Below are 25,437 nucleotides of genomic sequence, written 5' to 3'. Positions count from 1 at the left end.
TAGCAGAGAAGTCAGTATTTTAGTCAAACAGATCCAGAAAGTTCCATACATGCAAAACATAGCATACTGTACAAAAAACAATGTTAAAATCATACATTTTTAAACTTCTTCCCAGTTTGAGAATAACAGTGCCACGAGAACTTATCTGCTCTACAGTGCTCCACAAAACACCACAATTCTGACAATACCTAGTATTCATAACCTAATCTTATCAAGAAGGAAAACACACATTGGTGCAGAGGATGGAAAGAACCACCCCTAGAACCCGGTGTAGCCGTTCTGCCTGATGGTGTAGATGCACAGCCCTCTATTAGTTTGCCCCTGCAGTGCTGAAGTCAATAGCAACTTTGTGGATCATTTCAGTGGAAACAGATTCTGTGGTAACATGGGCCTCTGAGAGGAGGGAAACTCCTTCCTTTATGAGTAAATACAGAACACTGATGCAAGTTTAAAGCGCAGAGAAAGAAAAGATGTGGTGGATATAGCTAAGCTCCTTCAAAATGAAAACACGCCCTAGAGTATCTCACAGATTTCCTTTTCTAGCCAGAGAACGTCTTGTCTTCAAAGAAATCTGTCCAAATCCTTCTCATGCTAACTCTTCTCATGACTGACTAGATTGTATGTATAATTTATGTTGATAAGAGAAATAAGATTAAAAAATCCTTCACCTGTAACAATTTAAACTGTCAAACCATATCTTAATCAAATGCCTACTCAATAAGCATTTAAAATCTATTTCTGTTGAATGAACAAATAAAAATGTAGGATGACATTTTACATTTCTTAAAAAATTTCAGTCAATGTAATTGTAATTATTTTGAATACTCGGAAGATATTAAGAAATGTAACTTTGTGTGTGCTTGTGCAAGCACATGCAGAGGGCATGGATGGAGAGAGAGAGAAATTTATGAAATGGAAGAAGCAGATGCAGGAGGTTATGGCTGAGGCAGCAGCCGAGGAGGACATGCTTTGAAGATACCCACCATGGATTTGTGAAGACAGAGACTGTTGACTTAATAGAGACTGATTCAAGTTGTTAATACAAGTTAAATATTTATTATACCCAGTTTATACCAAATGGTATTGTTATTTTCCCCTCACGTTTTATCCCCTATTTTTTGATTGGTTGTGAGTTGCTGCATTGCAGATACTCCCCTCATTGGCCCCCACTAATCCTCTGGTCCCTCCTTCCTCTCAGGATTGGTTGTTGTTCCTGCCTGTCCTATGCTCCTCCCCAATTTCTAGAATCTTCCCATGTGACCCTACAAATAGAGCTAGCGCCCTAGAATAAAGTTGCAATAGCTTTGAGCTACCACTCTGTGTGAACCCCCTGGCTGTCGCGTCTTCCTTTTCTCAACGACTGTGACAAGCACAGATCTAAAAATTCACACATACAAAAAACCATATTATTCAGGAAGAATTTTCCAAAAATTAATGAAAACTTAGTAAGTACAATATATGGCAATTAAGTTTTTGAAAGGGATAACTAATTTTTGCAAACATTGTAAGTGTCCTCTTAAATAAAAATACTCTGATATCAGATATACTAAAGTATGATTTGAGATAATTTTTCTGCAATACATTTTCTATTGCAAAAACTACTGTGCTTCTCGAGCAACATTATTTTCTTTTAAAACAGGTTATTTTAAAATTAGAAATCAGACTTGAAAAAGGCAAAGTTGAACTGATTTCAAAAGGTTTCACTCGTCTACAAAATTATTTTTCAAATGTCATCAAACAAAATGTTATCTAAATCAAGTAAAAATGACATGTTCCCAATCTTGAATTATTCAGGAATTCCTCAGTTGACCATTTTTTCCAGTACAGTTAGGATGCAACCATCTCTGCCATGTCTCCAAGACAATGAAATGAGAGTAATCTCAGCACAGAGCACATCAAAGCAACAGCCTGACTTACTTTCTCTGAACTGCCTGTGTGAGGAACCAATTGCCACCTTCCCCTAAAGAAGGATCAACACTGAAAAAATCTCCTACAGTATGCCTCTACATTAACACCATGTGAATGCCCACCATAGCATCCAAAATCCAAAAAGGATGAAAAGTAATGCTGTCCTGAAAAACTGGTTCACTAAGAACATATTTTAGTGGCAGGTCACAGGAATTAGGAAAAATAAATTTACTCCCTTTATCAGATTAGCCTCACTAGGAAAGAAAAGGCTAAACACAATACCCCTCAGCCATACCTACTTCCTACTCCCACCATTTTACTTTCGGTGAGGTCTGCAGCACAGCACTCAAGATAAGGGAAGGCCAGTTTCAGTCTCAAACTTAATGTTCTTTCTTCTGGTGAAACATTTAGTAATAAGTAAGCATTCAGGGGTTTGTTTGCTATAGATTTCCTTTAATCTAATCAGTGTTTAACCCATTCACCTATGAAAGCAACATAGAGGTTCCTACTTGATTTCATAAGACTACAAATCAGAAACCAAATCTGTCACACATACACACACATGCAAAATAATAATCCATCTCTGCTTCATACGAAACTATCTCAAAGAAAAAGTAATCTTAATGCGAATAAAGACTGCTGATAACAGTTCAAACTTAGACTGGAAGATAAATAATGTTAATTAATAATGATTGAAGTAATTTTTAAAAATTCCTTTTTCTTTTTGTGCATGTTTTGGCTGGGATGGAGTTAATTTTCTTCACAGTGGCTAGTATGGAGCTGTGGTTTGGATTTGAGCTGGAAACAGTGTTGATAACACAGGGCCTTTTCCATTATCAGTGCTCACACAGTGTCGACATCTCTTCCTGCTCAACCCACTCAACCAGCAAGGATGCTGGGGGTGCACAAGAAGCTGGGAGGGGACATAGCCAGAACAGCTGACCCCAACTGACCCCAGAGATATTCCATCCCAAATGTCACCATGCTCAACACACAGAACTGGAGGAAGACAGTGGTAGGGGAAGGGAGGACATTCAGAGTGATGCTGTTTGTCTTCCCAATGTTTGTTACACATGATGGAGCCCTGCTTTCCTGGGGATGGCTGACTACTTGCCTGCCCTTGGGAAGCAGTGGATGAATCCCTTGTTTTGCTTTGCTTTTATGGGCAGCTTTGGCTTTCCCTATTAAACTGTGTGTCAGCCCACAAGCTTTCTCCCTTTCACTCTTACAATTCTCTCCCCCATTCCACCAGGAGGGAGTGGGCAAGTGGCTGCATGGGGCTGAGCTGCCAGCTGGGGATAAACCACAACACTTTCACAGTTTAAATAAAAGCTTCCGAATTACTGGAAAAATGTAGACATCCACTTGTAAAATTATGAAATACATCAAGATGAAAGCAGCTGTTAGAACACACTTAAGCATTTTAAGATTACATTTGTTCACAAGATTTTCAGAATCAGCTCTTGGTTTTCTTCTCCAAAAACATGGGTGGAGCAACAACTCGGGTCATTGATTTTTTAATTTACAAAAGAAAACTAACTTCAATTCTTTAACTTTTGTAGGTTCTCCTACCACTAAAAGAAAACAAACAAACACAAAGCAAGACAAATACAATAAATAACACTAGTTCTTAAAACAGGATGGCAACCCATAAGGCTGCCCTATCGGGCTCTGATGAAGAGGGTTTCATCAGGAGTTGTGGGACAATTGTCCTTCTCAGTAACAGTCTCTACTGTACCTGAAGCAGATACAATCACTGCCGTTTTAGCTGCTGAAAGAGCTTTCTCCTTCTCTGCGATGGCAGCACATACTGCCACAATTTCATCACTTTCAAAGTCATAGTCAGGGATTGGTTCTTGTGCAAGCTCCTTTTCTTTCACTAGTGCTTGCACTGACTCAGTCTTTGTTGCCTTCTGCTGTTCATGTAGTTTTCTGGCCCAGGAAAGGTCCTCTTTCCATACTTCAGGGTTCATTGGAAAGATGTGTAAGGATATCTGGAAACTTCGGATTGCCTATAAACAGAAGAGGGAAGAAACAAAGATTGGACACTCTAAAGTCTACCTATTTCATCATAAAAATTGACAACAGCAAAAAAATTACATACATCATTCACTCAAAGACAAAAACCATTTTACTCTAATCTGTCTTTACTGGAGCAATGCTCCCTCAGCTTACGTTCCATAGCAGCATCACTCCCAAACAACTGTGTCTGAAAGTATGAAAACACATAAACAAAACAGATACCTGGCAACAAAGGCACAAATAAAGAGTTCGTGTATACAAAAAACAATATTGTAATTAAAAAGGTAAAAGCAAAAATAATTTTTTGGTTTGATGGTTTTCTTTTCCACGTCTCTCTCATCATCAGATGTATGGAAAGGCAAAAGCAGATATGGTTTAAAGAAATATAGAAAAGGTATGACTGGAATTTAAAGTATCACTAATATTACTGCTTTTAAATTAGCATACAATCACTTCATATACAGACCTAATACTACAAAAATACTAGCCCCATGACAAGCAGTTTCTGTAACAGGTTTGGGCTTGCAAAAACACCTACATAAATGGGCAAAAGTATGCAAATAAACTCTCAACTTAGAGAGTTCCTCTCAGAAAGAACTCCTATAATCTCATAAACCATGTAATATTAGTACATATAAGTACAGTTGATACTGATTCTCCTTTCATGCAGTTCAACTAGGAAAAGACTCAGAAATCTTCAGCACATAAGTTGTTAAATATATTAAAAAAAAAGTGACCATCTAAATCCAGTAGATGTGCTATTCGACAGTAAAAAGAGGTTGCTACAATACTGGAAAAAAGCTAGACCAAGCATTACAAATGTATTGCATTTTAGTTATTTTAACAGTGAAAAGGTAAAGACTGACCTTACTTACTCAAACATCTGTACAGAGACGTGTGTATTTCACATTTATGACTGTACAGACAGATATGAAAATGGTCATGGTAGTGACCAAACTCTTGTGTGATAACATACAGAAGCCTTCCTATAGACTGGGAAAACAGTGATTATATGGATTATTATATAGATTTGGATTATATTTGAGAAGAGTTCTAGCAATTTGCATATTAAGACTTTAAAGACATAAGAACAACCATCAGATTCCATATTCTATTGTAATTTATAAATACTTAAAGCATGAAAATTAATTTGCAAAATCACAAGCTTTCGTCTGCATTGACAGAAATTGACAGTTTGTACTTCTGATGGCACAGAGAAATATATGAACCCTGTATGACATGAACTCAGAAGACAAGGGATACAAATCAGATTTAAGAAATTATGATTATGCTACCAGTATTACTGCTGTTGTAATAGGTAGCCTTTCAGTTCCGGGGAAAAAAAAAAATACTTTGATTATTGGTCAACAGCCAGCTCTGAAGTGTAGGAGCATGCTGAACTTTAAACAGAAGGAGGAGTGCAGTTTAATTCTTGTAAACCAGTGTCATTTTATTCAACTCCGCTAGCTTTTAATTTTCAGGGATAGATGAACTCCAAGTAAACACTAAATGCTCTTTTTTGTATTTCTGTTGAAAACAAAATATAAACAAACACCATCTGCTCTTAAGCTTTCCATGGAAGAGGTCCCCTAATTAAAGCTTGTCTATATAGTTACATTCAAGCACAATAAACAATGTTAAACACAGTAATTAACTATAAGGTAAGCTTTGAAAAAAATCTTACCAAATAAAGCTTTGAAGCTGCTTTGATGATTCATAAAGCATAAAAAGATCATCTTAGTAAATCAATTAGAAGAAAGTTTTTGTGTGTGACATTTTTACAAAGAAATAATAAAGTAATAAATTTTTAAGCGCTGCAAAAGATCAGAGGGATTAATTTGAAAGCAGCAATGTAGTACTGAAAAATACAGACTTGTCATCCATATAAAATTTTACGCTGCCACTGCAACTGCACCTGAAGCCACTAATTTCTTTTAAGACAGAAGAAAAGAAGAGTGCTACTTCTAAATCTCCCCCTAATGGATGTGTAAATCTCCTTTGCCAACTGCCTGTTTTATTATAGGAAAACATGGTGACAAGTAGATTAAACTGGTATTTCTAGCCTCATTTTAAAGGGCAACTGTGGTTTCAGAGATCCCACATATAAGGACTAAAGGACTTTAGATCAGTACATAGTCATGTATCTGGTTTTGCTTCTGCAGGGAGGTGCAATGTAAAATCTACTGCAAGACATTTTTGCTTGTGGAATTAAAATATTTGAAAAATTCGTATTTTTGAAGTATTTTACATTTTATCTCACTAGACAGTATTCAGTAGAAAACAATCTTTCATTTGTCCCATGAGCAGTCTCTTGTGCTAGTCTGCACAGTCTTTCAATGTGAAGAGCAGTTTTGATCAGACTACAGTTTTTACAAGTTTTTATAACACATGGACTTATCAACTGTTACTATACAGAAACCCCTAAAAAAGGTAAGGGAGCATTTTAAGAGGTTATGCAGTTTGCATCTGCCACCAAAGCATGTATTAGGCCTTTATATTACACCTGACAGACAGTTTCTGACCTATTTTAAAGGATGTCCACCAATGAAGATATGCATACATCTACAAACAATCTTCTTCTGTGTTTAATGATTTTTAATACGGATTTTTTTTGTTCAGTTGTTTTTTGTTTTTACAGCATTCAACACAGTACTTGGGGGTAGTGGTGCATGAAAACCTGGACATGAGCTAGCCATGTGTGCTCACATCCCAGAAAGCCAACAGTGTCCTGGGCTGCATCCAAAGCAGAGGGGGCAGGAAGTCAAGGTGATTCTGCACCTCTGCTCTGCTCTGCTCTGGTGAGACCCACCTGGAGCACTGCATCCAGCTCTGGGGTATGAGTACTTTTACCTTGCAAATCGGAACACTCCAGGAGACTAGAAAACATTCACCTCTCTATTACCAAATTGTACTGCTAAAATTATTACAGGAATTTCAAAACAATTGTACAACAAACTTTCTGTCTCATCCCAGTTTGTCTTATCTTGTGCATCTGTTTTAGCTAGCACTTTTAATTACAAGGTCAAAATGTTCAGAAATGTACTTCTCGAAAGTTCTGAGCATCTGCCAAAGATGCTCAGAAGACACCAGATATATCAGTTGCAATCACTTGCGAGAACTCAGTACCCCTGGCAGATATGTACCTGAAAAGGGCATTTCAACTTTTGGAGACTTGCTTGCCCTTCTGCTTTCTTGATGGAAAATCTGATTAGAAAATCCTTTCATTCATTAAAAGTTATTAGGTGGGTTAACACAAAACACATTTATGATTTCCAACAGCAGTTGGGGAAAAAAAAAAAAAAAGGATTACACTTCAGGACTAACATAGGGCCTTTCTGGGAAAGTAATATTAATGGCTATTACCTGTAACTCGGTAGGACTGTTAAAATCTGTTGCAAAGAATATAACAGAACCCCACTTTAACTGACAAAGCATGGCATTTTGTCTCTAACTTAGTATTTCCCAAATACTTTGGCTTTTCAGTGGAAGGCCAACCATTAGCTTCCTTTTGATTACCAAAATCTTTTACATGTCTAAATGCTAACATTGGTAACATTTTGAAAAATTATCTCGAATTCAGAATTAAGTTATGTTAATTAGCTGGATTCCAATAAAACATTACTCTCTTTGGGAGCACATAACTCCCATCATTATCTAAAATACCTAAAACTATTTCTTTCAAGAGAAATAAAAGGACAGGGCTGATCTGAGTATTCATATTGTCAAGGCTTGACTCCTTTGACAAAATGTTGTGTCACACATAAAGACTGCTAAGTCACTAACTGTTTAGTAAGAATACAACAAACCACATCCTTCAAAACATCAAACAAAAAGCAAGAAAAAACTTGTGCATATTTACACATCTACCCAGTTCACTTTGTAATCCTCAGTACTCCAGATCTTACAGGGACCCAGAACAGGGTCAGTCACAGAATCACAGAATGGCTGAGGTTGGCCAGGACCTTCTGAGGCCACCAGGGCCTATCCCCTGCTCCAGCAGGGCCACCTGGAGCTGCTTGTCCATGACCATCTCCAGACGGCTGATGAATTTCTCCATCGTGGGAAACTTGTTACTTTTGTTTGGTCCTCTCTTGTTTGGGATTTTTTAATGCTGCTTCTGTTTGGGCTGTTCTTTTTTTCCTGTTTAACCAAAGTATGGGGCCTACTCTGTTTCACAGGAAGAGCTGTTCTAATGAAGCTATGTGAACGTTGTTACTGGTTAAGATGTCATCACCAATACAGTAAATATAAGTTGTTAACCCAAAAATTTACAATTAAATGAAATATTGAAAGCCTGACTAAATTTCTACGGTTTCTACATTCACTGCAAGTTTACTCAGTTGTGCTCTGCACAATGATTTGTAGAATTCAAGGAATTTCTGCCTTTACAGAAATAAAGTTCTCCTAGTTCACATTTAAGTAGCACTGTTGAATTAACCTATTTAGTCAATTCAGAAAAAAAAAAACCAACAACTTTTTAAAAAAGTAAAATAAAAAGGGACTAATTTACGTCATTCTTTCTATCACAAGTTTGACAAAAACTAAATCAAAACAAATCTTTATTTGCAAAAAATGAAAATATTAGACAGTTCATAAATTAAATTAGTTTGGAAGCTGTATTTTAGACCTGGGAAACTTCAAATTAAAATACAGTCATTTTTTTCCCCCTACAAAAAAATGCATCATCCATTGTGAAGTAATAAAAATATTTACAACAGACCATTTGGCAAGATGAGGGTAATGAAGACAGACACTGGTGGGGGAGAAATGAAACAAAGAAACAGAAGAAGCTGCTTTTGAGAAGGGTACTAATTCCCAAATCTCAAAAAAAACCTAAAAAGCCCTTACACTTATGCTTGATTAATTTTTCTTTGTAAAAAATATAATACAGGGAAAAATTAGAAAATCACGGCAATGAAAGACTAGCAGAAAAAGATAATTATGACTTAGACTACATGGCCAAGAAGGCTCCACAGGTTCAATAATTATGAACTCATTTCATATTTTAAACTCCTTCAGTCTTAACCTTTTAAAATTCCTTAAAAATTGCTTGGTTGACAAATCAATAGTGAACATTGTCTACATTTTTGGACAACTCCCCAAGTTCTTTGTATGTGAGAACATATTAATCAGAATCCATTCTGACTGGTGTGATATGATTTGCCTATGTAGGCAAAGCTTACAGGACCTAGTGAGCAGACCTGGTCGTACATGTAGTATGGATATATCACTATTTATAACTGATATTACAGCAGCTGTAGCTTTTTTTACAGAATAAGCAGCATTAGTTACCCAGGACCCTTGAAAGAAATAAAACTTTGAATTTCCTGTGACTAATGCATTTAGAAATCTTGGACATAATTTACAGCAAAGGTTTCATCCCTTCCTTAAAGGCAAAAGATTCAGACAGAACAGACCATCTACCCTTACCTTCTACACCACAAAAGCCATGGAATGTCACCAGTGTTGTAATGCAGATATGCATGGATTTATATGATATATTTCATATTATGATACTACAACAACAAAGGGAGCACTCTGCACATCAGCAACGTTTTGTCTATGGAGACTGGAGCACCTCCCCTATGAAGACAGGGAAGCTCGGGCTATTCAGCCTGGAGAAGAAAAAATCACAGAGAGACCTCATAGCAACCTCCCAGTAACTGAAGGGGGCCTACAGGAAGCCAGAGAGGGACTCTTCATCAGGAACTGTAGTGATAGGACAAGGAGCAATGGGCACACACTGAAAGAGGGGAAATTTACGTTAGATTTTAGGAAGAAATTGTTTATTGTGAGGGTGGTAAGGCACTGGAACAGCTTACCCAGAGAAATTGTGGATGCCCCATCCTTGGCAGTGTTCAAGGTCAGGGTGGACAGGGCACTGAACAACCTGGTCTAGAGGGTGGTGTCCCTGCCCACGGCAGGAGGGTTGGAAATAGATGATCTTTAAGATTCCCTCCAACCCATACCATTCCATGATTCTGTAATTCTAGGTTATTCCCATTGTTTGGGTTTGTTTTGGTTTGTTTGTTTTAATACTGCTCCTTACTATATTTTAAAAGTTAGTTTTTTGGGTTTGAAATATAACCAGTATCTTTTCTTATCTGAGAGCTCATGATGAGTTATTCTTCTAATGGACTTTTGTTAATGTATCTGAATTTAAAAGGTCACTTGCTGTGTTTCCACACTAACTAGCAGAAATCTATTATACTCTATACGTTACAGTATTTACACACAGCTGGTAATATGACATAGGGGGAAAGTCTCCCTTTGGGTTACATCACGTACCACATACACAAGATAGCACCATGACATACAGCTACAGCTAGAAAAAAGATGCACTTCATCTACTACTACAGAGCATCCCTGGCTTTTTGCTGTGTTACTAAGTGAAGAAGCAACTTCAGCCACCATTTGAGGTCAAGGAGTCAGAGGAAAGCAGGAGTGAGAACACATGATTTGCTGCATGTGAAGCAGGAGAGCAGGAGACAAGGAAAACAAGATACTAGAATTTTATCAGCAAGCGTGTATAGAAGTGAGCCTGAATATCAACTGGGACTTCACATTACGTTCATCTTTAAATTATGGTGACCTCTAGCAGTACAGCACCTAGAATATGCATTTATGTCAACATAATTATTCTACTGCATAAAGCCACCACGTAAATGTAGTATATAACACAAAAGTCTTCAAGCTAGGCAGGTCTTTCACAAGTTCAGCAACAAAACCACACAGGAAGCATTTGTGAAAAGCAATAACGTAGAAAAAATTATTGGAGATAAGTAACAACAATCTTTTTCCTTGTCTACGTTCAGGTTACCATCAGGATATACAGCTACGTTGATATTTCTGTTCTTTCCTTCTCATTCACAACTAATTTTGCTTTCCTACCAGTGCTATCTCTCCTAATCCAAGCTGGGCACGTCCCAAAGTCTGCCAGGCATCCCAGGAACGTGGGTTTCTCTGGACAGCCATTTCTGCTGCATGCACTGCTGGGAACACTTCATGTAAAGACATCAGGACCTATAAAAGAAATAGAAAAATAAGAGGAAGAAAAATAAGCAAAACTGAAAAAAAGTTTAAGTTTTCTGGGATTACCCAGGCAACAACCATTGTTTCAATAACTAAGGACCAGTTCATCTTACCTTGCTTTTTTTAGTTTAGTTGTCTGATCTCAGTCACCCAAACTCATTTCTATCCCCATGGATACAAACAGGCATGCTAGAGGATGATTCACCTAAACTATTTAAGCAACTCCATTAGAAGTAAATGAACTGCTTCTGATGGCATCTCCCCTTGTCTATAAACCCTACACTCTGTAAAAGGATAACAGAATACACCGAAGGACAAACACATGGAGAATTAAACACAATACATGTGCAACTATTGTTGAAAAACTTCTGGGTTGTATTTTTTCTTTTTAATAGAAGACTGGAACCTACTGAAGACAGTTACAGTGCACATGATATAATTACAGAAACAATCCCCTGTAATTCAGCATGGAAAAAGACTATTGTATTTAGAGAGTAAGCATTCTGCAACAGCAAAGCCTAACTTAGACATGAAGTCTATTTAAAGAAGAAAAAAAGTGGTTCCTGAAAGTGAAAATCTGTTACTCAGCAGTTACCATAGTATTTTTCTTCTTGCATTCAATCTCCATAACTAAGTCTATAAATCATAGTTAGCAATATTAATGTGGCTTAAAGCTTGCCATATGTTTCCAAGACTACCATGAGATTGGCACATTACCTGAAAACCTGCATCACACTCTGAGGTCATGATTTCAGACACCCACATGCTGTGGTGGTAGACACCACTGTAAGAAACAAATGACAACTGCATTCCTGTAGTATGAGGAGAATGTCAACCACAAGAGTAAGACTCATGCGTGGGCAACCACTTTCATCCCATCTGACCCACAAGTATGATGAATAATTTTAGAACATATTAGTACTATTGCTGAAGTGCAAAAAGCATTTATTTAATCTTACTGTTCTAAGGTATATTAAATAGATAAATATGAGTGCAGAGTAAAGGAGGATTCAAATGTGATGATCTTCAGTATTTACTGTAATTAACGTAAAGTACTTGCACACCACAGGGGTGAGTACACAAAAAAAAAAAGGGGGCAGGGGGGAACAGAGGAAGGCAAGATTTACAGAAAGTAATCCTGTACTGAAGAAACCAAGACACATCACAAGCATAGCTTCTGAAAAACCCTACATACTTCTGCTGTTTTAGTATGACTAAATTTTTCTGAAGACTAATCCTATGGCTTCTCTTTGATTCCATTTAATGGATTGTACCTTAAAATATAGAAGTACCTAAAAAATCTTTAAAAAACAACCTACAGTCATATGTCATTTTCCCCTTTTTTCCCCTCAATGACTGTGCTCTGTATCAAAGCCTGTAATGAACGTTATGTATTTTTCCAAAACTTTCAGTGCAATTACAGGTTTGAGTGCAGTTTCTCTTTTCTGCAGCAGATCTGTGAAGTGAATCAAACTGTTACTAGTGGACAGGTGTACATCCTACCAAGATTAAGTGATTCTCCACCTATCAGCTACCTTTTACATTAGTGTCTTAACGTGTTTATTTTCTAAAGAGGAAACAGAGAGTATACACTCACCAGAACATTTTTATGCATCCCAAGTATTCAGTACTTCTTACCAGTACTTTCTACTGCAAATTCCAAAATTCCAAAACATCTACGTAAATGTTTAGGGAGCCTTTTGTAGTTTTTAATGAATTTTAATGTTTTGTTTACTGAATTATGACCTCAGTAATAAAAGGCAATTATTCCACTTTCATCTATTTATGACTGTTGTGTGTACTAACGTAGACAGCTGCTTTAAAAATGCTCTTCCAGATCATGGTAGTAATTACTAGTAACTTTGGCATCAGTTTCTCAAAGTCCATTAAAACAAGTACATATTTGAATGCATAAGCATTTTGTCCAGCATAGGTAGTTTTTCCAGTTATTAACAAAATGACTCAGCAATTCTTGTCAGTCATTGCAAAAGAATAAATTTATTAATGCACACTGTTTTCCAACACTCATCTCAAGAATCTCATTGTACATATATATATGTGTATATATAAAACTGACTAGAGGGAAATGTCTTATAAGTATGTTCAATAAGTGGATTTTCAGGACTTTATTCCAACAGATTTACCATTGTTACATGCATTAAAACAAACAACATCCATGTCATACAATGACTTAGTTTAACAGATATAGCTTTAAAAGCCATACATGAGAGATCAGAAGAATTAGAAGAACTCAGAGGCAAAAAGCTAGTTTAATGTAGCAACTATCATCAAGACACTGACCAAGTATTAATAATCCAATTAACAGAGTGACCCATCCTGTTCTACCCACAATATTTTGGAAGTTTTATGAATCTGAGTAAATTCTGGTTTTAAATGACTTCACTGGATTGAGGCTGAATCACTATATATAGATACATTCCAAATCCAGTGAAACTAACCCAATTCCTTTTTCCATCCAGAAACCCATTTCAAAATACAGATGAATAAAATTCATCCTACCCATAAGCAGCTTACATTTATCCATGCTGTAAAGTGATTACCATTACACTACACAGAAATGATTTTCTGGAATTTCAATTTCTGGAGTTTACATTAATGTTCCGATAGTAAACTCGTCTCACTACACATTCCAATTTAAGGAAAAAAAATTAAAAATAATCAGCGATTATTAGCAATGTTTTATTACCTAAACTTGGGATCATAAGTCTAGTCTTGTCTTAGAAACCCTATAATTTCTTAAGTGAGAAGTCATTCGCCCAGTTCAAGATTAAAAAAAAACTCCAGAAAAGAGGAAATGGAATTATTTCCATATGAGTGTGATGGGTTTAATATACAAAAACAAAGAGGAGACATACATCTGAAATCCTGGTCCTGTTCAATGAATGTAAATTCAGGATGCAGCACTGTACAAAACTAGATCCTCATATCGCTGATGACAAAACATCTAAAAAGCTTATTAAATGGAACTAAACCTGAGTGTTTACATTTGAATTTACTTGTTTCTATAAACGTCTATAAACAATTGTATTGTGTCCCTTAAAAATCCTGTCATAGTTGCATAGTGTGTTCAACCATGTTATCTGAGATCTGAGGTGGAAGTATCACTACATAAGCAACACTAACCAGGTTAGTTCTCAGGAGTAGTACAGAATATCAGAATGTCTCATTTCAAGAGAGTTTGTTATAAACACCACAATGTATCAAGTCCTTTGATATCTCTCTTCACACAGTAAAGAGTTCCCCATGGTCCAGTCCCCAAATGTTCACAGATTTAAAGAATTTGTTGAAATCTGTTCCTTCATCTTTGTAATTCAAAGCAGTAATAAAGTAATTCAGTCAATATCTAAGAAATTCAGCTCACAATTAGTTTTACACATTAATACAGGCAGTCCTTATACATTCCTTTGAACATACACACTATGCTACTTATCTAACATTATGACCAAAACTAGGCTGTTGTTGTAGGGTCTTTTTTAAAGATTTGTGGTTTTCAACAAAAATGTAAAAATGAACTTGCATAAACATTTACTTGACACTCGTTCTTGCAATGCGGGAGCAGCTTAGGCTGGTAATGGAATATCAATTATATATACTGACAGATCTTGCATGCAAAGAAAAGTGCACCCCTAACCTCTCCACACACCATAAAAATCTGGTTTAAAATGGGTCAAAGACTAGCTGAGGGAAATGGAAAAAAAAAATCTCATCAACTTCTATGGGTTTTTGAAGCAGTTGAGCAATTCCACAATTCCCATGTGATTTTCTGGAAACACAGTTATTTCAAGTGTCTTTGACAACTAGGAACTTTAAACGCTATTTCCGCTCTTCAGAAATACTAAAAGACATTTGTCCTACATCTGTTAAAATACAGAGCTTTAAGAACTTACCATAAACATTTACAGATTCCTACTGTGCTGTTAGCATATTTATCTGAACTGGATATTAAACAACACAGTATTGAAAATGTTAAATTTGCGGCTGAGAAAGGAAATACTCATGAACTGGGAAGCTGCTATATAACCTAACATAGGATTATCTTAATAAATGTAACAGAATATAAGACAGATATTCAAGACTGTGACAAACACTCCATCCTCCAATGTTAAATTCTCAAAAGAAATTACTTTATGAATAGATTTTCCTCGCTGAAAGAAAATTAGTAGAGACCATAAAGAACCTTTGCATATTGCACAAAGTCATTCTTACCATGAATCTCCTCCCCTAGTATGTGACCCACATACCAACACAGGCAGATTTTTATAGACCTAGTACTGGTTAAGCCCTTGCTGAAGTTGTACAGTTCTTCCAAAACATTTTCATTGAGCTACAGATGAACAGCTGCAGTATTTGCATTGGTATGCTGCATTGGAATAACACAGTCAGCTCTAAGACTGTATCAGTTAAATATTAACCATAATATTTTTTGAATTAATTACATATTTTGGCAAAAATGGATTTTTACAGCTCACATTAGTGCCCTTATTAGTAGAAGGGTATCAAATTACACGTTATACTAAACAGCTTCCAGTAAGCATAAGTCATACTGCAAAAAACATCTGTAATAATTATTTGCACATACGAAAGAGAGGTTGCCAATTGAAACATTCGATGTTTGGATGTTTGGTTAAAGAGATTCACTAAAGAGTTCTATAAATGTATACTCTGTACATAAGCTTTTCTTGTGTTCTCATTCACAGTGTAATAAAAGCGTTACACGATATAAGGACGTGAAAAAAAGAAAGAGTGAACTGCCTAGCCCTGCTCTCCTCTTCAGGAAAGCAAGCAAAGGCATGGTGGAAGCTGAGGCCTAGGTTCTATTATTCTTTCTGCTTTCATTACTCTCCAATGGTTTCATTAGACAGGGAAAGATATTTTACAAGATTAATCAAAGTCACACAGCCGGTTTCTCAACTGTAGTTCTTGCACACAACAACTAAACAATGTTGCCCAGTATCTGCTGACAAATGTATTGTTTTTTTTCTTAATTTCTCAACTGATAAAGAACTGTCATGCTTTACCTGTGATTTCATCTCATAAAGTGTAGCATCCTCTGGAGTTAATTGAAGTGCTTCATCCCACTTGAGAATAGCCTCTCGGTACCTGTAGTTAAAACAACATTACAAGTGTCACTATATTTAAAGACACTGGATATTTCTATTTATATCCTGACATTGTCCTAAATAAAGTGCCATGGTATCTGATTAGTATTAATTATTTTTCTAATTATTTCCCCATAAGACATACTGAACTGTTTTCAGGAACTAGCCACTTGTTGTTTTGACCAAACAGATGCTAAGTACAACTGGCCTCAAGTGAATTTACAAATAAACACAGGAAACCTGTAGCAAAGCTTAATGACTTAAAACTAGGAATCTTAAACTAAGTCCAATTCCCCTCATTGTCAAAATCATCCTTAGCCAGGCATAAAGAAATATATTCTGAACCCAACATGACTTGATATAGTCACAATTTAAAACTTCTTTTTGTACTGTAAGATACTGTAAGAATCTAAAGACACCTAAGTAACTACAGTATATAAATATAAAAAAGAAGTTGAAGTAAACAGCCATACTGAAATCACTCAACTTTGGGAAAGCATACACTAGCTTCATATGTTGACTATTCTAGAAAACAGAACAAAACAGAAGAGTTGACCAAAACCAATAAAAATTAGCTCTTTGTCTTCAGCAATGAGGTAAAACTTGATCAAATGCATACTATGGTTTTGTCCATATTGAAGAATTGTGACGGAATAGATGCAGTTACAGGGGTACAGTCTTTCAGCCCTAAAGGTGGCATCAGATCAACATTAATGAGTCTGTGGGATACCACGTGTTCTCTGAATCTGTTTAAAAATCCACATTTGTTATGGAACTGTGCAGGAACTCCTGTATTTATATTAATTACACGGTAAAGGTATGAAAACAGTTACTCTTGGTAGATACACATCCTGCAATTTTAATACAGTATAGATAAAACTACAGTAATTTTTACAGGCACTTCATATGGAAACAGTTCTTATCTTCCCCTACTCCCCCTTCTTCCTTCCCTTTCCTTTCCCCATTTTTCAATCCTCTGGGTTTTATTACACCTCCAGGTTTTCCAGAGGAGTCACATGAAGACTTCAGAAAGTTCCGAACCAACTGAGAATAAAATATTCCAATTGGGAATAGAAAAATAAGACTGGAAAAGCAATGCAACTGAAGTCAAACACTCCTTATGATTCAGGTTTTATTAGTTTGCAAATTACACTGGTAAGTATATTTGAGTCCTAAGCAAAGCATGTTCCAATAAAGTTTCACATTTCCTCAAAGTTCAGCCACCAGCTGTGCATTTTGTCATCTCAGCTCGTTCCTTATGGGCAGGTGTGTTCACTCTAAAAAACCATCATGATATTTTCTACATACACCAGTAGAAGCTTTAAGCTGTTATTTAGTTGGTAGGGACTACTTTTTAAATAGAAGCTTACAGTTTTGTTCAAGACCTACCACAGACCTTGCACAATAAAGCCTACACGAGTAAGGGAAGTCCTCTGCTCAGTTAGGTGGTATCCTGGTCATGCAGAAAGGTACAATATTACAAGTGTAGCAAAAAAGTTTAGTAAAAAAAGATTTTGGAAAACGGAGCAAATACGGTAATAACATGAGTAGCCAGAAAGGAACTGGCATCCTGCAAGTAGAAAGATATAAGAAAAACATTGCATTTCAGGAATCATAATTATCACTTCTATGAACAGAACATTGCTCAAAGTGTCAATCTGAATGGCATAAAAATTCATAGCCAGAACATAGTACCTCTGAAGGAAGCACCAAATACAAGCTAACGTTCCCCCAAATCTTAATAGGTTTTGCTGCCAATTTGTCAGCAGTCTGCCAACAGAATAAAGATGGACAAGGGAAAAAAAGAGCAGTCCATTAACAGAAACACTACGCTATGTGTGGTGTAACTCTGTGAGCCTCAGGAAGCATGATCCAAGAGAACGGACAACAGAATGCCAGAATCACTACCCAGCCTGAGAACACAACAGGAGAGGGCTGGAGAAGGAAAAGTTTTCTGCAGGTATACACTGAACCGACTGCTAAAAGTACTGACTGCTGACTACCAGTTCACAGTGTGGAGATACCCACATGGCTGTTAAATAGTCATCTTTTCAGTGCATGTATTTCCTTGAGAGGAAAGTCTGATAAAACATGACTGCTCTATTCCTTTAAATACACAGAAAAAAGGATGTTTCCATTGCTGTTCCAGGAGAAACTAAGGTCCTTACTAAGGGAAACTGAAGCATGTTGCTTGCTCTAGTAACACAAATTTCAGAAAAAATCATTTAAGTAAAGACAGTCCATTAATGAAAGAATTTTCTACCTCATTCCTCTGAAGGAAAAGATTATATACTGTATTAAATATCAAATGACTGAAAAAGTTTCCTGGGAATATAAGGTACAATTGTATAGTCAATGTTACAGTAAATGTTTTATGAAAACCATAAACCTCGGCTGAAATAAAAAGTGAGGTAGCTCAGGAGTAGTGTTGTAAAATAAATAATTAAAACAATAGACCATTTTATGGTTCCCAGTATCTTTTTTTGAGCTGTACAGGACCTTTACCACTACGAGAAGGTAACTAGTTTTCAAAAGCAAAACTTCAACATAAATATAACATGTGCTTTGGATTTAATCAACACATATTTAATGGGCATTCCATTTGCTATTCCCATTTCTTTTCTTAGAAATTAAACAAGCTCACATACAGTAGCGTGACTAGCAGGTCACAAGCATGTATGCATCAGCTGAGCTACAAAAACTGCCATGTCACGGCGGAAGAACTGAAGTAATGAATTTTAGCTTAATGCTGCTCCACCAAGGTCTGCCAGGACTTCTTCCCATATGTCTGGTATAAAGAGCGAGCACACATGTTTTGAACACATGCTATGGCACTGCTGATACATAGCATCACAGAATATGTTGAGTTGGAAGGATCAGAGTCCAACTCTTAACCCTGCATAGGACCATCCCCAGGAGTCACACCATGTGCCTGAGAGCATAATCCAAACGTTCTTGAACTCTGTCAGGCTTGGTGCTGTGACCACTTCCTGGGGAGCCTGTTCCACCCTCTGGATGAAGAACCTTTTTCTAATACCCAACCTAAACCACCCCTGACACAACTTCAGGCCATTCCCTCAGGTTCTGTCACTTGTCGCCACTGAGAAGAGAGCAGTGCCTGCCCCTCTTCCCCTCACAAGGAAGCTGAAGGCTGCAATGAGGTCTCTCCTCTGTCTCCTCCAGGCTGAACAGACCAAGTGACCTCAGCCGCTCCTCATGCGGCTTCCCCTCAAGGCCCTTCACCATCTTCGTTGCCCTCCTTTGGACACACTCTAATGGCTTTATATCTTTCTTATATTGCAGTGCCCCAAACTACACACAATGTTCAAGGTGAGGCTCCCCAGTGCAGAGCAGAGCGGGACAATCCCCTCCCTCACCTGGCTGGTGATGCTTTGCCTGATGCCCCCCAGGACATGGTTGGCCCTCCCGGCTGCCAGGGCACTGCTGACTCAGATTCAACTTGCCATCAACCAGGACCCCCAGGTCCCTTTCCGTGGTGCTGCTTTCCAGCATCTTGCTCCCCAGCCTGTATGTAAACCCTGGGTTGCCCCACCCCAGGTGCATAATCCATCACCTGCCTTTTCATATGGTTGGTGATTGCCCAGTCCCCTAATTTGTGGAGATCTCTCTGCAGGGCCTCTCAGCTTTCGAAGGAGTCAACAGCTCCTCCCACTTTTGTACTGTCTGCAAATATACTTTGTATCACTTTGAGTCCTGTGTCCAAGTCATTTATGAAGATGTTGAAGAGCACAGGGCCTAAGATGGAGCCCTGTGGAACCCCACTAGTGGCAGGTCACCAGTCTGATGTCCCCCTACTCACTACAACCCTTTTTCCCTGACCCATGAGCCAGTTGTTCATCCATTGCATGATGTGTTTATCCAGCTGTGTGCTGGACATTTTGCCCAGAAGGATCCTGTGAGAGACAGTATCAAAAGCTCTACTGAAATCAAGAAAGATTACATCCACTGGCTTCCTATGATCAGCTAGATGAGTTACCTTGTCATAAAAGGAAATCAGATTTGACAAGCAATAACACGCATTTGAACCTTAGGTCCCTTCAGAAAAAGGGATATGAAACCTAGCACTTCCAAAACAAAAATAACTTGTCTCAAAAATAACATCTCAAAACCAAGAATGAGACTCAAAAAAACACAGATACATCCACTGGTGATCTATGATGCTATAAGCCTTCTTCAGAAATCTCTGGTATTTGCTCAAGTGGAGGTTAATCCCAAACACCAGTTGTCTTGGGATTAAATAACCAGTTGGCTGGTTACTGACTATATAGCAGCTTTGCAGATAAAAGACTTGGGGGACAAGAAGCTGGGTGTGAGCCAGCAGTGTATCATTGTGCCAAAGCAGCCTGACAGCATCCTGGGCTGCCTTAACATCACCAGCAGACATAGAGATGATGTACCTTAACTCTGGTGAGACCACACGTGGAGTGCTGGGTCCAGTTCTTCTGAGCTGCCCAGTGTGACAGGGACATGGACATCTCTGGGTGAGCCCAGCAATGGGCCACAAAGATGATTTAGGGCTTGGAGCACCTGTCATATAAGGAGAGACTAAGAGAAACAGGACTATGCAACCTAGAGAAGGGAAGGCTCAAGAGGAATTTTACCAAGGTGCAAAATTACCCATTTGGAAGTGGGGCAGGAAGTAAAGAAGATGGAACCAGACTCTGCTCAGTCATGCCCAGTGACAGGATAAGAAGCAACAGGCACAAACTGAAGCACAGAAAATTCTGTTTAAACATATCTCCATCACTGGAGACATCCAAAATGCAACTCAACAATGTCCTGGGCAACTCACTGAAGGTGACTTTGCTTTGAGCAGGAACTGAAGTAGAAAATCTCTTAGTGTTCATTAGAATTATATGATACTAAGATATCAGCAACATCAGTGTTACATGATTTAAGATATGATTCTCTCTTGGCTAAATGAAAACAAATTTTAAGTAAAATATAATCTTACAATAAATAGACCCATTAATGTTTAGATCTCTGGGATTACTACATAAATTTATCTAATGTAATAGTAAAGAACTCACAGAATATTAATAATGGACATATCCTAATTTTATAATTATGAAATTAGTATTTCCAGAAAAATTAAAACCCTTATCTGCACATACATTGTAACTAAGCACCTAAACAGTAACATAAAGCATTTTTTAAGAAAAACCATCATATTTTGAAAGAATTACTATTTGAGTATACAGATACAGTATACTTAATTTTATCTACCCACTGTGATTTCAGTAAAGTAGTATATCTCACTACAGAAAAAAATTATACAGTTTTAATCAGAATTTAACTAGTATTTTCTCTTCTTTATTGCAAAGCCACAAAAATGAATAAATTATTGACAAGTGGATATATCTGGAATGGCTTCAGCGCAGAAGACCAGATGGATCTTGACAGTTTTTATTTAACAGCATATGAAATCCCATAGCTCCCCTAACGTACTAAAACTGCTCTCTTCAGATGTGCTACTGACCATCTGGGAGCTATAGAAACTTGGCACATTTTTCCACAGCTTGCTAAAGTTTTGAACCAAACATCTCATGCTTACACTTCACTGTTTCAACACCATTTCTGGGAAAACAGAACTCAAACCAAAAACTCTTAAACAAAAGAATTTTAAAAACTCTCATTCCCAAAGCAAAAATATTTAATTTGAGGCTCCTGGGTTAAAAAAACCCGCTCAAGTTACACAGAGATCAGTTTTTGAATCATATATACCTAATGCTAGAAAGCATCACTGCAGCTCAGGCAGGATTTAGAGTCCTATAGCTTTACTCTAACAGGCTTCCCACAGTTGATGCTTCAGGAACAGTGAGACAGGACATGATCAGCGTGACACGGAAAACATCTGCAGATATACTGAAAAAGAGGAGATGGTATCAAATTCAGACAAATGAGACACATCTGCAGGAGAGAGGCAGAGTACAGGAGTACAATGCCAGGAGAAGGCATGAGGAAATGTAACTCCTGGATTTCTTTGAGACTTGGACAGACACTCCTACAATCAGATGTTATCGAAGAATGAGGAAAAACATGGTTAGACAGAGCTAAGAAAGGGAAAGTAAATTTTAAAGGGAATATGACTAATTGTCAAACACTCTTATATCGTAGAGGATGAACATGAATGATCTGTGGCCACCAGCAACACCAGCTATAACAATTTCAACCTAGTGTAGAGTCAAATTCAGATATCATTGGATCGTAGAGAAAAAGAGCACTAGACAGTAATTATACAGAGGACATAAAAAGAGAAATGAAAATGAAAGCAGAAGTTGATTACAGGAACAAACTTCCCTTTTTAAGATGGGACATGATGCAGGGCCAGACTGTGGGAGAAAAGATTCAAAAAACATGTGAATGAGGAAACTAAAAAGAACAAAGAGCATGCACGTAACATGACTTTTTGTGTTTAACAAAAACAGATTTCTCTAAACCAGTGTGGTTTTTAAAGTAAAATACTTCTGCTGTGGGTGGGGAGGGAGGTGTACAGAACTTTGTAGAAGCACCTAGTGAAGAACTGTGCAGAAAGAGGCAAAAGGATGTTGTTTGCTTAAACGTGCAGAGAAAATTCTTGCCCACAGTTAGCGCTATACGGCATGTTTAATCTCACTGGTAACCATCATAAAACTGGTACATCTTACTATTGTGCTTCATATGTTTAAAATGTTCTTCTGAACTCTCAGCAACTTTCCAACTTGTTGTCAGACAATTTTGACGTTATTGATGAATCATCATTACTGCAGCTCAAAAGCACTGCTCTTTTGTGGTTATTTCTGATTACGCACAGAGAAAACAACTGCTTAACTATCTACTAAAACTTCCAATAAAATGTTTTAATTTAACTGGCTCAGGTGTGGCCACACTAACCTCCACAGGTAGAGAGCTACATGGCAATTCTTCAATGGCACCTGACCATACATAATGTCTTACCCTACAGTAAAGGAGAGACAAACACAAACAAACTCGATGCAACTACCCTTTGAGCAGGTAAACTATCCTGAATTGACAATGGAGCAAAACAGCATGGACACAGCTAATGTACATACTTTCAAAGCTTAGGTATTCAGAGTTACTATCCCTGTACATATCAGACCACTCATAATCAGCATTGACACCTGGACATTAGTAGTGTACAGAGTGAAACTAAGTCTGGTTTGTACAGATGAATCTTTACCTATGCAGCAAATACAAAGTACTGTTACATGTAAATCAGCTAATACCACAAAATTAAATAGCTACACAAATATTTCAAAAAGATTTATCTCTCTTAAGAACTTCCACTGAAGATGGGAAATACCATTTCATCATGTGCCAAAAGCAATTACCACCTGTCATCACCCTGAACTACAAGATCAAGTTCTTAACGTAAGTTCCATTCACCAGTTTCCTAATTTTTAGTCCAGCTGCACTTGTAAATATGGCTACTTTTTCTCACTACATCTATTAAGAAAGTGCAGTTTTGAAACTACTTTTATCAAGGAAAAAAGAATGAAATACAATACTGGAGAAAGATAAACAATTTCATACCAAAACACAAATACACAAAAGCAAAAGCCACAGAAGCAGGATTCTGATACTGTCTCTGATAGACATACTCCCTCACATGGGAATAACACTTAATTTCCTCAAACACAATATGAAAAAGTAGTCTCAAAAAAAATCATTCATTACTACGTCACAACTATCTTTGAGACCCAGGAATGGAATATACTGCAGTAAATAATTTTAGCAACAAATGACAGAGGAAATGGAGAGTGAGCAGCGCCACATCTGACAGTCTGTCATAATATGTCTTTTACAAATACATTTTACACTGAATTGTGAGCTCAGGGCTCTGCCGCCTTTGACTTATTCCACCCCATTCTTTACAATGTGGTTAATCACTGATTCATGGTCCATGCGCTCATCTGTAAGGAGACAAGAAAATTTCCAAGTGAAAGGCAACATCCAGGTGCTAATCCAATCTCTTGGAGCTAACTGAAGATCACTTTTATTCCTGTGCCCTGACACTGGGCCATCAGCGTGTGCAACTTCAGGGCTTTCTCCTCAAAGGGGGCTTTGGAAAGCATGTATGTATGTGCCTATGGTTGAGTTGATTCTTCAAACGTGACACCATTACTTCAGCTCTGACTGAAGAGAATTATATAACTGGTTAACAAGCAAGATCAAACCACGTATTTTTCTTTTTAAAAAAATCTTATATTCAGGAAAAAACAAGTAAGTTGCAAATTACTAAACAAAGACTTAGTTAAACATACCAATCACATGCAAAATTCTAGAAACCGGATGTTCTGCAGCTTTGTTTCTGGCCCTGCTGCAGAATCTCACTGGACTTGGCACTGCTACTTCATATTTTCCTCTCAAAATATGGATTTGATATAAAACTTATGTAACACAGAAGAATTTACTTACCTGCAGTAATATTCCATCATGATGACTGTTAGAAACTCTAAGAAATACACTGCTGATCATTTGTAGTAGTACTGAAAACTCGGTAGTGCTATTTTTAATTCAGAATGGCTCAAGTTCTCTCTGCAAGCTGTTAATGAGGGTGTTATTCAGAGTGGAGGAAAAGAACTGGAAGAAATTATGCTTCTTTCAATCAAGTGGTGGTTTTGCTGGTTTAGTTTTGCATGAAAACCACACGACGCTACTGTCACTGACTGCATACCTGATTAACTATAGAAATATTAACAAATAGACTGCAGTGAGAAGTATTTAGATTTTTACCTTGTAAAAATTAAAAACTACAGTATGGATAAACGTTTGACCTGAATAGAGAGACAAAAGAAATAAGCTATTTCTACCTGTATTCTATTAATACCAAAATGTCAGGTAATTACAAAGCAGAACATAGAGAGATGTAAAAATGTGTAAAAGGTGTAAAATGTGTACAAATGTGTACAAATGCACAATCTTACTCACCAGAGTGCAATATTTGAGAACCACTTTACAAATGAGCTAACCTTTTATCTGTATTTCTCCAATATCTATAGCTGCAACTTATATAACATACTTGTTTTTCTTAAACACATTGTAGAACAGTAATTTTTCTATTTAAAAAGGCAGTGCTAAAAACAGACTTGTTGATACAGAGGAAATAACAGTGGTATTCACACACTGTCATACTAGAGTGCTTAAAAACAGAAATTGTCAAGCCATTCCACACCACTGAGAAATATTCTCACACAAAAGAACGTTTGGTGTGCTGTATTGCTGGTGTTCATTTAAGAACATTAAAAAAACCTAAATACTAATTACATTCATATAATTAAAAAAAATACAGTTTCAAATGCTTTTATGTTCAGCATTAATATCAGATTAGACC

General features: G+C 37.2%; 1 protein-coding gene across 2 annotated transcripts in view; it reads right to left on the bottom strand.

Moving 5' to 3' along the window:
- Nucleotides 1-25,437, bottom strand: part of TTC33 (tetratricopeptide repeat domain 33) — a 39,144-nt gene continuing 13,707 nt past the window's right edge. For both annotated transcript variants that reach the window (XM_027708076.1, XM_027708075.1), the window contains exons 3-5: nt 16,002-16,083; nt 10,822-10,953; nt 1-3,920 (exon numbers count right to left, since the gene is read on the bottom strand). In XM_027708076.1, the coding sequence (XP_027563877.1) occupies nt 3,570-3,920; nt 10,822-10,953; nt 16,002-16,083 (565 nt within the window). In that variant the 3' untranslated portion in view covers nt 1-3,569. The remainder of the gene's footprint in view (nt 3,921-10,821; nt 10,954-16,001; nt 16,084-25,437) is intronic.

This window comes from Neopelma chrysocephalum, unplaced genomic scaffold, assembly GCF_003984885.1.
Source record: "Neopelma chrysocephalum unplaced genomic scaffold, ASM398488v2 Primary Assembly neopelma1_95431, whole genome shotgun sequence".
Taxonomy (NCBI): Eukaryota; Metazoa; Chordata; class Aves; order Passeriformes; family Pipridae; genus Neopelma; species Neopelma chrysocephalum.
The sequence above is the reverse complement of the archived record's forward strand: the minus strand, read 5'-3'. Positions and strand labels throughout refer to the sequence as shown.